This window comes from Lolium rigidum, chromosome 2 (genome assembly GCF_022539505.1).
Source record: "Lolium rigidum isolate FL_2022 chromosome 2, APGP_CSIRO_Lrig_0.1, whole genome shotgun sequence".
Taxonomy (NCBI): Eukaryota; Viridiplantae; Streptophyta; class Magnoliopsida; order Poales; family Poaceae; genus Lolium; species Lolium rigidum.
In genome coordinates, this window is record NC_061509.1 from 105,978,501 (window position 1) to 105,990,167 (window position 11,667).

The following is an 11,667-nucleotide window of genomic DNA, read 5'->3' on the forward strand; positions in this document are numbered from 1 at the left end:
TGCTCGAACCCCTGACCCGCACACGCCCGTGTAACCGCGAAGGTCGGCTCTGATACCAAATGTAACACCCTGGCCAACCCCCGCCTGGGCATGTTACCCCTGGCAGTTCTCTAGGATCTCTAGACTAGCCCCACAGACCAACACATGTCTTTCCTACGCACTTTATCCTCACTCGTGCGCACCCTGGAACTACTTCCCGGTCGGTCATCCATCTTCAAATCGCTCCAGGCCAAGCACTCTTAACCTCTGAGTTCTTTAGGGATGAGCTTCCGAAAAAGAAGTTACAACTTGTTGGTATGAGTATCCTATCAATCCTATTAAGCCATGGACCAGGATATCACAAAAGGCCCCTGTTGGAGCCTGACGGGCTCCTTGAGACGATGGGTTGTCTACGGTTTCCCGTGAGGTATAGTGTCATAGCTGCAAAGACCCGGAGCAACTTCGGTATAGGTGGATGCTCAAGTTCGTCATTCATGCCCTTCACGCTTCAAGGTGTTGTTGCGTATGGCCGAGCGATGGACCAACGAGGCGGTAGGTGGTGCAGAATACGAAGCAAGATATACACTGGTGATGAACATGATGAAGAGATGACTTTGCGACTAACAAAAAAGAGACAATAGGGATGACGGCAATGCATGTAGAGGCTATACTATAATACCATGTAGAGCCCATACGCAATAATATGATCTATACTAGTTGCTAGTTATTGCTAGTTGTAACGAATATATATTCCTCCATTGCAAAATCCATTTCAGAAGAGAAAAGGTCATCCGATCCACATATTACTCAGAAATCAAGATAGTAACAATCCGGGAAATTCTGCATCTATACCTACGCATTGAAACAAGAAAAGCTGCAGGTAGCAAAATTGAAACAATCTAGCTACCACTATATATATACTTGCAGCTGGCACATGTACACATGCAGTTGCACGACAACACTGAGTAGCTCTACGCTAACTAAAACTAGGCAAGGATGCAATTGTAAACCGTACAACGACGTCACAAGAAGGTCTGCCGGATTTCATGCACCAGCTCCTCGGCGCTAATCTCGCACTCGATTCCAATCTGCACATAAATTCACAAGACCATTAGTTAATTAGGTCAGGATCATTAGCAAAAAAAAATTAGCCACGATCAATATCAAATTAGTGTAGTCCTGCTCGATCCTTCGCCAAGTTTCAAAAACATGAAAATTTTAGTTAGCTCCTACAGCTAGCTACTATAGTGTACGAACAACTGTACGTACAAGCGCTACTAGAATGATCATACTACTACTATATACTAGTAGCTAGCTAGCTTACTCTCATCTCCATGTTGCCTATGAGCTATGAATTCATTATTTCTATCAGAGATCTGAATATACCCTGTTACTGTAGGCGCATACTATCAGGATCTGGAAGTCTGAAACACACTCAAATATATGCTACAGTATCCTGAATACCTGTTCATAAATAAGTAGAGAAAAAGCTCTTTTCCCATTACCAAAGTGAGACCACCGCTACCCGGCCTAATGACCATCCTAGGCTCATAGCTAGCTAACATCCATATACATGGTACTAGCTACTACTTAGCGAGTTCGGACGTTTGGAGCACGGTGAGATGAAGTCCATTTTTAACAATTCAAAAAGAACAGTTTGAATTTTAAAAATCAAGAGAAAAAATCTAGATGTACGAAATAATATAATCTACCAACCTGAAAAAATCTCAACTCCAAATACCCTTACTTTAGACTGCAGCAAAGAAATGATAAAATTTAACATCTAAAGTAGTGAACAGTGCAAAATTCCAAACCTCCATATTATGTCAGATTTTATCTTTTTTAAGCGTAGAAAATAAGGTATTTTGGGTTGAGATTTTGTATATTGGTAGCGTGCATCATTATCTACGTCTAGAATGTTTTCCAGATCCTTTTGATCTTTTGAAATCACATTTTCAAATTTCGGAAAAAGAAGGGATACATGTTGTGTAAGCTCTAAAGGTATTTAGACTTGTTCTCATATTTATACCTAACATATTACTTACACTTCTTCTCATATTTATAAGGTATTTAGTTTCTTAAAATGTTAAACTTTACTATCTTTAACCAAGTTCTATAAGCAATACAAGCATTATATTGTAGATGCTGATATTTTTTTACTTCTAAAAACTAGGCAAGGGATAGGAAAGTTTGACTTCTGACAAAAATAATATACACCCTATAAAAGAATAGACGGGGTAAATTATGAATATAATTTATTAGCTTTTGCTAATGCTTGTTGGCAAAATATTTGTAAGTGTGCTAATTTAGAAACAACAAATCACCTGCAACGTTTACTGATAAATAGTGAATAACCATCGGTATCACATATATATATATTCCCTGAAATCACAATTCAATTAAAGCAATTGCATAAAAATATGTAGATATAGTAAAATATGCAATTATTTTTTATTCATACGCCTCCAGAGCTATAGCTAGCCTGGTTCTATCATCACAGGATAACATACCAAAGTCTAGGTACACCGTACACGGGCAGTACTATGGACATCTCCAACGGGCCGACGATATTTCGGATTTCCGAAATGTCTGATTGTGTTCGTTTGCATCGGCCCGCGGACGCCATGCGGCCCAGGGCGACCATTGACATCGTGGGTACTTCCAACGGTGCGGACTCATTTTTTTAGCGGAAACAGCGTCAAGGTCATTAATGGTGTTTTACGTCCCGTCGAGGACTGCCACCGGCGATTAACTGTTCCCGCGCGACGACGGTCGTTCCCGCGCGTGCCCAATACATTGGCAAGTTTCTCCGGCGTTTCACGCACGCGGGAAACGACCTGCGCGGCAACACCGTTTCCCGCCCCGCTGTTGCTATATATGTTGGACACCGGCGGAGGTGATGAACACACCTCAAGCTAAACCCTAGCATCTATCCATGACCGAGCACAACCTTAGTTGGGATCAGGTAGTTTAAATGTGCCGCCACGTCCACCCGGAGGAGGATGAGGAGCTAGTCGCCGCCGCTGTTCAGGACGACCAGCTGGACCTGGAGGCGGCGGTGGCTGCGTAGGCGGAGGCGGCAGAGCGCGCGGAAGGGCGCCTCACGGCGACCAGGCGGAAATCGCCGATGCCAGGGCCGAGCTCGCCGACGCCAGGGTGGCGCTCGCGGAGGCGCGGGCGGCGATGGCGGGCCCTCCGGTGGCCCCACCAGCGGAAGCCGTCATCCCCGACATCACCGACGATGATGCCCCCGTACCCGACCGCTTCGAGTGCGCGGGCGACCAGTTCGTTCTGTTCACGTCCTTCGAGACCCTGGCTGGGGACACCCTGCGCCGTCAAGCTTGGGCAGCGGAGGAGGAAGCCCACAGCTATGCGGTCGCCATGGCTCGGGGGTACATGTGCTCCGACCTGAACTCGCTCCAGCAGAGGGGCCCTTCTCCCGCGCGGGTCGAGCAGGAGAACCGGGAGCTGACGGACGCCATCGCCGCCAGGGATGAAGCGGTGGCGGAGGCGGCTCGGGACAGGGCCCGCTTCCACGCCTAGCTGGCGGGGTTGCAGGCGGCATCCCAGGCGAACGAGGCAGTGGTGGCAGCGGAGGCGGCGGCGGCCCAGGCGACGGGGGCGGCCCAGGCGGCGGCGGAGGCCAACTCTATGGACAGGAGAATCATGTGGGACTCCTCCCTGGCCGAGGCCCTCGAACGCCGCAGCGGCGGACGAGACGTCCGATCGCCGCCGTGCGCGGCGCGCGGAGTGCGTGAAGCACTCCCGCTTCGACGACGGCGCTCGGCCCCTCCGGCGGCCGCAGTAGGCCGCGCGACTACGAGTAACCGAGACCGTGGTAGGCCACGCGACGGCGAGTAGGTACGGCCGTTGTAGTTTTAGGTTAACTCGACTAACCATCTCTATAAAGATGGTCCTTTTGGCCAATCAATAGTAATGAAAAAATATTTTGCTTACCTATTCACTGCCGACCGGACCCGGATGCACCGAATGTGGACACTTACCGCGCAGCGTCCGTGGAGACGCAAACCTGACGCATATTTAGGCCAGGTTTGCATCGTCACGGACGGTCCGGTCACTTTGCATCGCCCTGCTGGAGGTGGTACCAGACGCATTTTTCGGTCCAGCGAACGCAAACGGTGGGTCGGCCCATTGGAGATGCCCTAAAATAAAAAAGAGCGCGACAAAGAACAAGTCTAGCAACAAAAGAAAGGAGAGATGGCTCACAGGAGTCATCTGACCTAACTACTCCGAAAGTACTCCCTCCGTCCCGGTTCACAGGGGCCAATCTGAGAAAACATTTGTCCCATAATACCTTCCTACTAAGGCCTGTATGCATTTAATTAGAAGTAGTAACCCCCTCTAATTACTTTTCATCTTTTTTTTTAGCTGACTAAAACAAGCTAGTGCATGCGGGTGGGGTGGAAAATCAAGGCAAGAAACAAAACTGGCCTATGCATGCTCGCACAGCTCGGGTGAGATTGGATTCCACGCAATCGTGGTAGGTCTATTGCGATTTAGCACAAGACTGTTAGCATTCCTATTAAATAGAGAGTATACCAATCAAATTCTGTCTTGGTCGTGATGCAAAATCATGTGAGCCCTGTAAACCGAGACAGAGGGAGTACTAATGGTTTTATAGGCCAAAAGCTAACGAAACATCGAAACAGTTCTGCATAACGTTTTACACAGACAAACAAGTGGCCAAACCACAGACAGGTTTCAAAAACAGTGCAATCTGTCTAGTGGTATGCCCCCACCATCAGCTGCCTGAACACGTAGGTCCGATGGCTAAGAGGTCCACAATCGAACTGTTATGTCTGATTAATTGGTGTTAAAAAGTATGCGTGTGAGCAGGAATTTAGGTCGAAAGACTGTCTGGTGGGGGCATACCAAATGAACAGACCAGCATCCATGCTTAGTTCAGGGAGATTTTGTATGTACGTTGTATAAAAAGCTTCTATCACACCAAATGAACAGACCAAATATGTGTAGCACTACGGGAGAGATATTGTATGCCGACGGCCGCCAGCCGTCGGCACAGCCTAGAAGGCCGTCGGCACAGGCTGTGCCGACGGTGACCGTCGGCATAGCGTCGTCGGCATAGTTCTGGTCGGGATCGCCCGATCACCGTCGGCACAGACCGGCCGTCGGCATAGATTGATTGTGCCGACGGTAACACCGTCTGCATAGTATTTCAAAATTTTCAAATTTATTTACGAAAAAATATTCAAAAAAAAATTTTGGTCAAAAAAATTTAATTTTTTTTTCACTTTTCTTCTTCTACTTTTTTTACTTTTTTACTTGTTAATCTTTCACAATCACACTTAGTACATTTAATCTTAGGTCAAATTGCACTTGGTCAAACTTCCCGCTTGGTCACCCATCCTCACACTACTCCCGCCCCGGCACGCTTAACTTCTTGGTTCTCTTCGGATGAGCTTCCCCGAAAGAAATGACACCTTGATGTTAATATTACCATATCTATCATATTAACCCTTTGACCGTGATGTCACACCTCTATATTTTTAAATTCTAAACAATTATTTAAGTAAACAACAATGAATATATATAAATAATAATAATATAGAATTTGAAATACAATTAAATGATTTTATTTTTTGTTTTTTATTTAATAAGGAATAATTAATATCAATAAATGCGAATTTGGCAAATAATATGTCTAAATTGATCAGAAAAATGAGAGGAATACAAATATGACATCCATATCATCTTTTGAACCTACAAAGTTAACTTACCCAAAAATCATGAGCATTAGATCAAGTACCTCTAGTTTAAATTTGACTGACTTTATCGAAAATGATATGGGAAACGGCCTCGGCATGGCATAGTTTGCCGAAACAAGGCCATATTTGGCACCTGTGTGGGCCCTAGGATGGGAAGTAAGACCCCGGATGCGCATTTCAAATCCGATCCACGGTCGGCCATCTTTTCATATTTAGCGTGCCCAAACGGTTTTTATTTGTGAAGCAGCTACATGGGGCGCATTTTAGTATGAAGTGAAACCTCCGTGCGATGATAGTAGATCACCTACGCACCACCTATCACATGCCATGTGCACGCGTTAGCTTTTTGGGAACCCATGCGGCTTCCGGCGGTGTCCCGCCGTATCCGCCGGAAACCGACCGGATTTGAACTAGGGGTCAATTATCCGTCGCTCCGGAAATTCCGGAAAAATTGTTTTTAGTTCAAACACGCATCATTATATGTGCTAATTTTTGTCCGTTTAGTTTGTTCACGAATGGGTACTCGCACCCCCGGTACGGCGATACCGCATGTCCCGGGGGCCCTGTTTTGGCTAGATAAAAAATTGAACGAAGTCAAAAAAATCCCACGAAGCCGCGTGACGTCATTTTATATGTCATAGTAACTATTCCGTTTGTTAAAACTGGGATACGGCAATTATTTTGAAAAACCATTCACGAAAAGGGCTATCACGTCCGGAGTTCTATGGATTTCAAGGGAAATGAGGTGGGAAACGGCCTCGGCATGGCATAGTTTGCCTAAACGAGATCATATTTGGCACGTGTGTGGGCCCTAGGATGGGAAGCAAGACCCCGTACGCGGATTTCTAAACCGACCTACGGACGACCATCTTTTCATTTTTAGCGTGCCCAAACGGTTTTTATTTGTGAAGCAGCTACATGGGCGTATTTTACTATGACATGAAACCTCCGTGCAATGATATTAGACCACCTACACACCACCTATCACAAGACATGTGGACTCGTTAGCATTTTGGGAACCCATGCGGCCTCCGGCGGTGTCCCGTCGAATCTGCTGGAAACCGACCGCGATTTGAACTAGGGGTGAACTATCCGTCGCTCCGTAAATTCCGGAAAAATTGTTTTAAGTTCTACGACGCATCATTATATGTGCTAATTTTTGTCCATTTAGTTTGTTCGTAAATGGGTGCACCCGCACGCCCGGTACGGCGATACCGCATGTCCCGGGGGTCCTGTTTTGGCTAGATGACAATTTGAACGAAGTCCAAAAATCCCACGGAGCCGCCTGACGTCATTTTATATGTCATAGTAACTATTCCGTTTGTTAAAACTGGGATACCACAATTATTTTGAAAAATCCTTCACGAAAAGGGCTATCACGTCCGGAGTTCTATGGATTTTAGGGGAAATGAGGTGGGAAACGGCCTCGGCATGGCATAGTTTGCCGAAACGAGATCATATTTGGCACGTGTGTGGACCCTAGGATGGGAAGCAAGTCCCCGGACGCGGATTTCTAATCCGACCCACGAGCGACAATTTTTTCATTTTTGGCGTGTGTGAAAGTCATGAAACCTCGAACATTATAGCTCATTTCTAAAAATATTTGTTTAGGTATTTGAAATATTCCATTTTTTATATTTTTCTATGATAGATCTTGTTTTTATGCAAAATTTGATATATTATACTTATTTTTCTCAATTAGAATGATTTAGTTATGATTTTTTGAAGACTGTCGTGCAGTAAATAGAAAAAGCTATGCCGACGGTATAACCGTCGGCACAGGTCTGTAGTAGAAAAAAAGAAAAAAAATGTTGTGCCGACGGCCGGACCGGTCCTGTGCCGACGGCCGAACTGCAGCCGACGGTGACCGCCGGCACAACCGGCTTGTGCCGACGGCCATTTTAACGCCGACGGCCATCTTTGTCGCCGCGGTCCGGATGCTTCTGTGCCGACGGCCCCGATATTTGGCCGTCGGCACACACGGCGGCCGTCGGCACATGTGTGCTCTCCCGTACTCCCATGTATAGTTTGTGCTAGCTGATCTCTCTAACTGAATCATGCTTTACTTTACACAAGTGCACTTATATTCGGTGCTTGTGTAGTTGTGTATGTAACTATAGTGTTCAGTGTTTAGCTGCAATGTTAACAGAACAAAGGAAGTAACAGCAACATTCAAAAGAGCTAGTTATACCTTGATAGTGAAGGAGTGCAGCGTAGCGTCGTGGACGGCGCTGATACTGACGTGGATGATCTCGAGAGACAGCCTCTCGAGCACGGCGATGATCTTGAGCACCTGCCCCGGCGCACGGCGCGACATGGTCTTGAGCACCAGGTTCGGCCCGGCGAACTCCACCTTCACGTCAGGGAGGAGGATCCCCGTGGGCCTGGCCGCGGCGAGCTCGGTGACGATGCTGTCTAGGGTTGGAAGGTAAGGCCGCGGCACCGGCACGATATCATATGCGTGCGAGGACGAAGAGGAGGACGTCGTGGGCGTCATGGCCGGCGAGATGTAGGCATTGAAGTGCGGCAGGTAGGGCTTGTACGGGCTGCCCGGGGTCGGCGTGCCGGGGCTTATCGGCACGGCGAGCCTCGGGCTGAGCGGCCGTTGCATGGACTTGATTATGAACGGGCGCGGGCTGAGAGTGAGAGGTGGTGGCCGTGGGCTCGGCGCCCTTGACGTTGCTGGACGCGGGCTGAGCACCTTTTTCGCGAAAACGCAAAAGCCTTGCGTTTCGATGCATTGATAGATAAAGAAGAGTTTATGTACAAGTCCGAGGACGGACACACCACGCCGTACAACTCGACCCAAGAAAAAGAAAAACTAATCTAGGGCTGAGCACCTGCTCGGCGTAAACTTTGCGGTGCTTCTTCGCCTCCAGCGAGTGAAGCACTTGCTGCAGCTCCTTGATGTAGTCCACCACCCCTCCAATCACGGATGCTTGGTCTCCCTGCAATTATAGGTTTGTTAGCTCTCTAACATATTTTAATTTTTTCTCATCAACAAAAAAACTTGGAGGGGACCGGGATTTCCGGTAACAATGGTTACGACAGATAATCGGTCAAATACCGGACGAAATTCTCAAACAAACTTTGAATTTCGAACACAAAAATTTCAAAAAAGAAATTGAAAATTGGGTTTGGAGGAGGAGAGAGCGAAAATTTCGGACAAATGAGTTGGTGCATGGGGTTATAACCAGTAATGCTATACCTACGGGCTCAGTTTTACAAAACCTCACTTACGCGCTGACATGGTGATTAGTCCCAGAACCCACCTTCCTAAACTCACGGAACGAAACCAGATTTCCACGAACTAGCTGCCACCACGTCCTTCCGTAGAACTTCCCGTAACAAGAAATTCAAGCATTATTGGGTTAATAAACTGAGGCGGGATATATACGTCTTAGGTTGGACTAACCAACCAACCAAAATTCAATCCAAATTCAAATGGAATGAGATTTTTTAGATGGTTAACTCATCTGCCAGAGAGGACTGCGAATTTCATTTACTGGCCGGTAACCGCGGTATTTCACTCGGTAACTAAGGCCCTGGTGTGTGCGGGTGTCAGCCTACTTAAGGCATTGTCATTCTCATGTTCATTTGACAATGAGAACGGAGAGAAAATGTGTGGCAGTGTGAGACAGCTGATACCAAACCATTGTCCACCTTATCAATTCCTGCGAGAAAAGTGAGAATCTAGAGGTGGAAGAAAAGGAGCTGAGCGACTCAGCTCCGACCTCTCTCTCTCTTCACATACACCCTCCGTCCATGCATGGCTAGCTAACGAACCATGGATCTGGGTGGTTAGATTCTCGCAGTTGATGCTAGCCTACAGCTATGTATGCTACTTCCAGATGGCATGCGGCAACAGCGTGGTTTAATTTATTGGTACTTTTGTCCTATATATACGGAGTACGCTACAACCTCGTCTGCATATACATTGACCAATCATTGAATTGCTGCACCACAAAACCAAGTAGTAAATGCAAGGATGAAGGCATGAAGCATATGGGGCGCACAAGTGAACCCGGCCGTGTTTAGCAGTCGGTGTTGGCTATCACTTCAAGATATTAACAGAATAGTGTTGATTGCGGTACTCATCCCTACAAATCCAACATTAGAATACTGAAAGATACTTCCTCATCATTGTCGTGGTTTTAATTCAAATTTAAACTAAAACCAAGAAAAAAAAATTATGGATCAGAGGGAGAAGGTAATTACCTCAGGGAGGAAATTATATTTTTACGAAACTGAAGTTATTAGCTAGTACTCTACTATAGTAGCCAAGTAAAGTAACATGCACGTATTTAGAGAATCGTTCTTCAATAAGGATATTAGAGAATCGAAAAGGAAAATGCAAGATATATATAGGTACAATATCGCTCTCACTCTATCAGGTGCTAGCTTGATGAGCTTAGCAAAATAACCTTAACCAACCAATTGCGAAAGCCATGTACTCTCTATAGAACGATGATCATTATGTAACATACGTACCCTCTTGACATAGAAGCAAGGCATGAGAGTGCGTAGCACGGCGAGGTTCTCGTTCATCTGCTTCCTCCGGTTGCGCTCCACCGTGATGTGGCACATCTTCGCCGCTCCCTCGTCCACGGTGTCATCTACCGCTGTAGCCACCATCGCAGCCGACGTCGATCCTTTGGTCTTCTTCCTCACCGGAGCTCCTTTAGATTTCTCGTCATCGGCTTCACGGCGCCTGGCGCCCAGCGTCGGCCTCGCACACATGGCGCTAGCCACTGCACCGGCACGACCGACGACGGCGACACTGCTCGGGCGGCTAAACGCCGCAGCAACGCCGGGCACAACGCTATCTCGGCCGCCGCCGAGGCCGTTTATGCACTCCTCCCACGTCTCGAGAATGCCGACCAGGTCGTCCGCGTCTACGGACGCTGCTTGCCAGGACTCACAGTCGTCGGCAAAGAGCTTACACAGGCCGCCGTCCTCCATACTCCGATTTGTATGCCTCGGAAATCAGGAGCACAGTTTAGAGTACGGCAAGGAAGAAACACAAATGTAGGCGTACCAATATGCAAGTACTCCTTTTGATCACACAGGAAGGGAGAGCGGAATTTGGAGTTGAAGTGGGAGAATGTTTGCAAAAGTGAGAGGAATCTCTCGCTCCACTTTAAGCCTTTGTAATGTGAAGAGAGAGGGAGGAGGCAGGACGAGACCGTTGCTGAGGTTTGCATAGTCATGTGAGGGGACGAAGAGCCATAAATGTTTTGAAAGACGGCTGTGAGAACATCTACAGTCGCGTCCCTCAAAAAACATCCGACACATGATTTGGGGACGTTTCGAGACAACACCGGCCAAAAGATACAAAAAAATCTATACAAAAAAGAGGCCATTCTCAGCCGTGTCCCTCAAACAGGTCCGAATGCATGCACTTTAATAGAGGGGACCACCCCATATAGAAAAAGTAGGTGAAAAAAAGTGTGAGAAAAGAGAATGACATGTGGAAACTAGGGGTATGCATGCATGTAGACGCTGTTTTGTGTCCGACGTTCCCGGTAGAGACTCTATACACAAAGTCTCTACCGGGGATGTCGGACCATAAATGAGGCTCTATTTAGCTTTTGGGGGGACTCGATTAGGTAGCTTTTTTCTCCATTTCTTGTCTGCGGTCCCCCATACGTTATTTGGGGGACGCGACTGGAGATGCTGAGTGTGTTTCAGATTCCCCAGTTTTTCTTAGACAAATCTAACCCTAGCGGCCGAAAGTAATGCCTGGTTTAGAGCATCTCTAGCAGACACCGCATCGAACCGTTTTTCGGGTTTGGACAAAAAAAGGGTCAATTCGCATTGGACCTGATGTAGCCCTACCCAAGGTCGACACTACATCAAGACCGACAAGCCCTCCTCGTGGTCCAATGACACGAGCTCGAGCCCAAGCCCTACGCCAAGAGGTGAATTCGCTCCTCTCCAT

At 47.1% G+C, this 11,667-nt stretch overlaps 1 protein-coding gene across 1 annotated transcript; it reads right to left on the reverse strand.

The window, feature by feature from the left end:
* Positions 1-1,001: 1,001 nt before the first annotated feature.
* LOC124690009 (transcription factor SPEECHLESS-like) lies at positions 1,002-10,688 on the reverse strand. The gene is made up of 4 exons (XM_047223456.1): positions 10,218-10,688; positions 8,567-8,674; positions 7,918-8,427; positions 1,002-1,067 (listed from the first exon to the last, which is right to left on the reverse strand). Exons 1-4 carry the CDS (start codon positions 10,686-10,688, stop codon positions 1,002-1,004), a joined length of 1,155 nt encoding a protein of 384 aa, XP_047079412.1.
* Between the last annotated feature and the right edge of the window lie 979 nt (positions 10,689-11,667).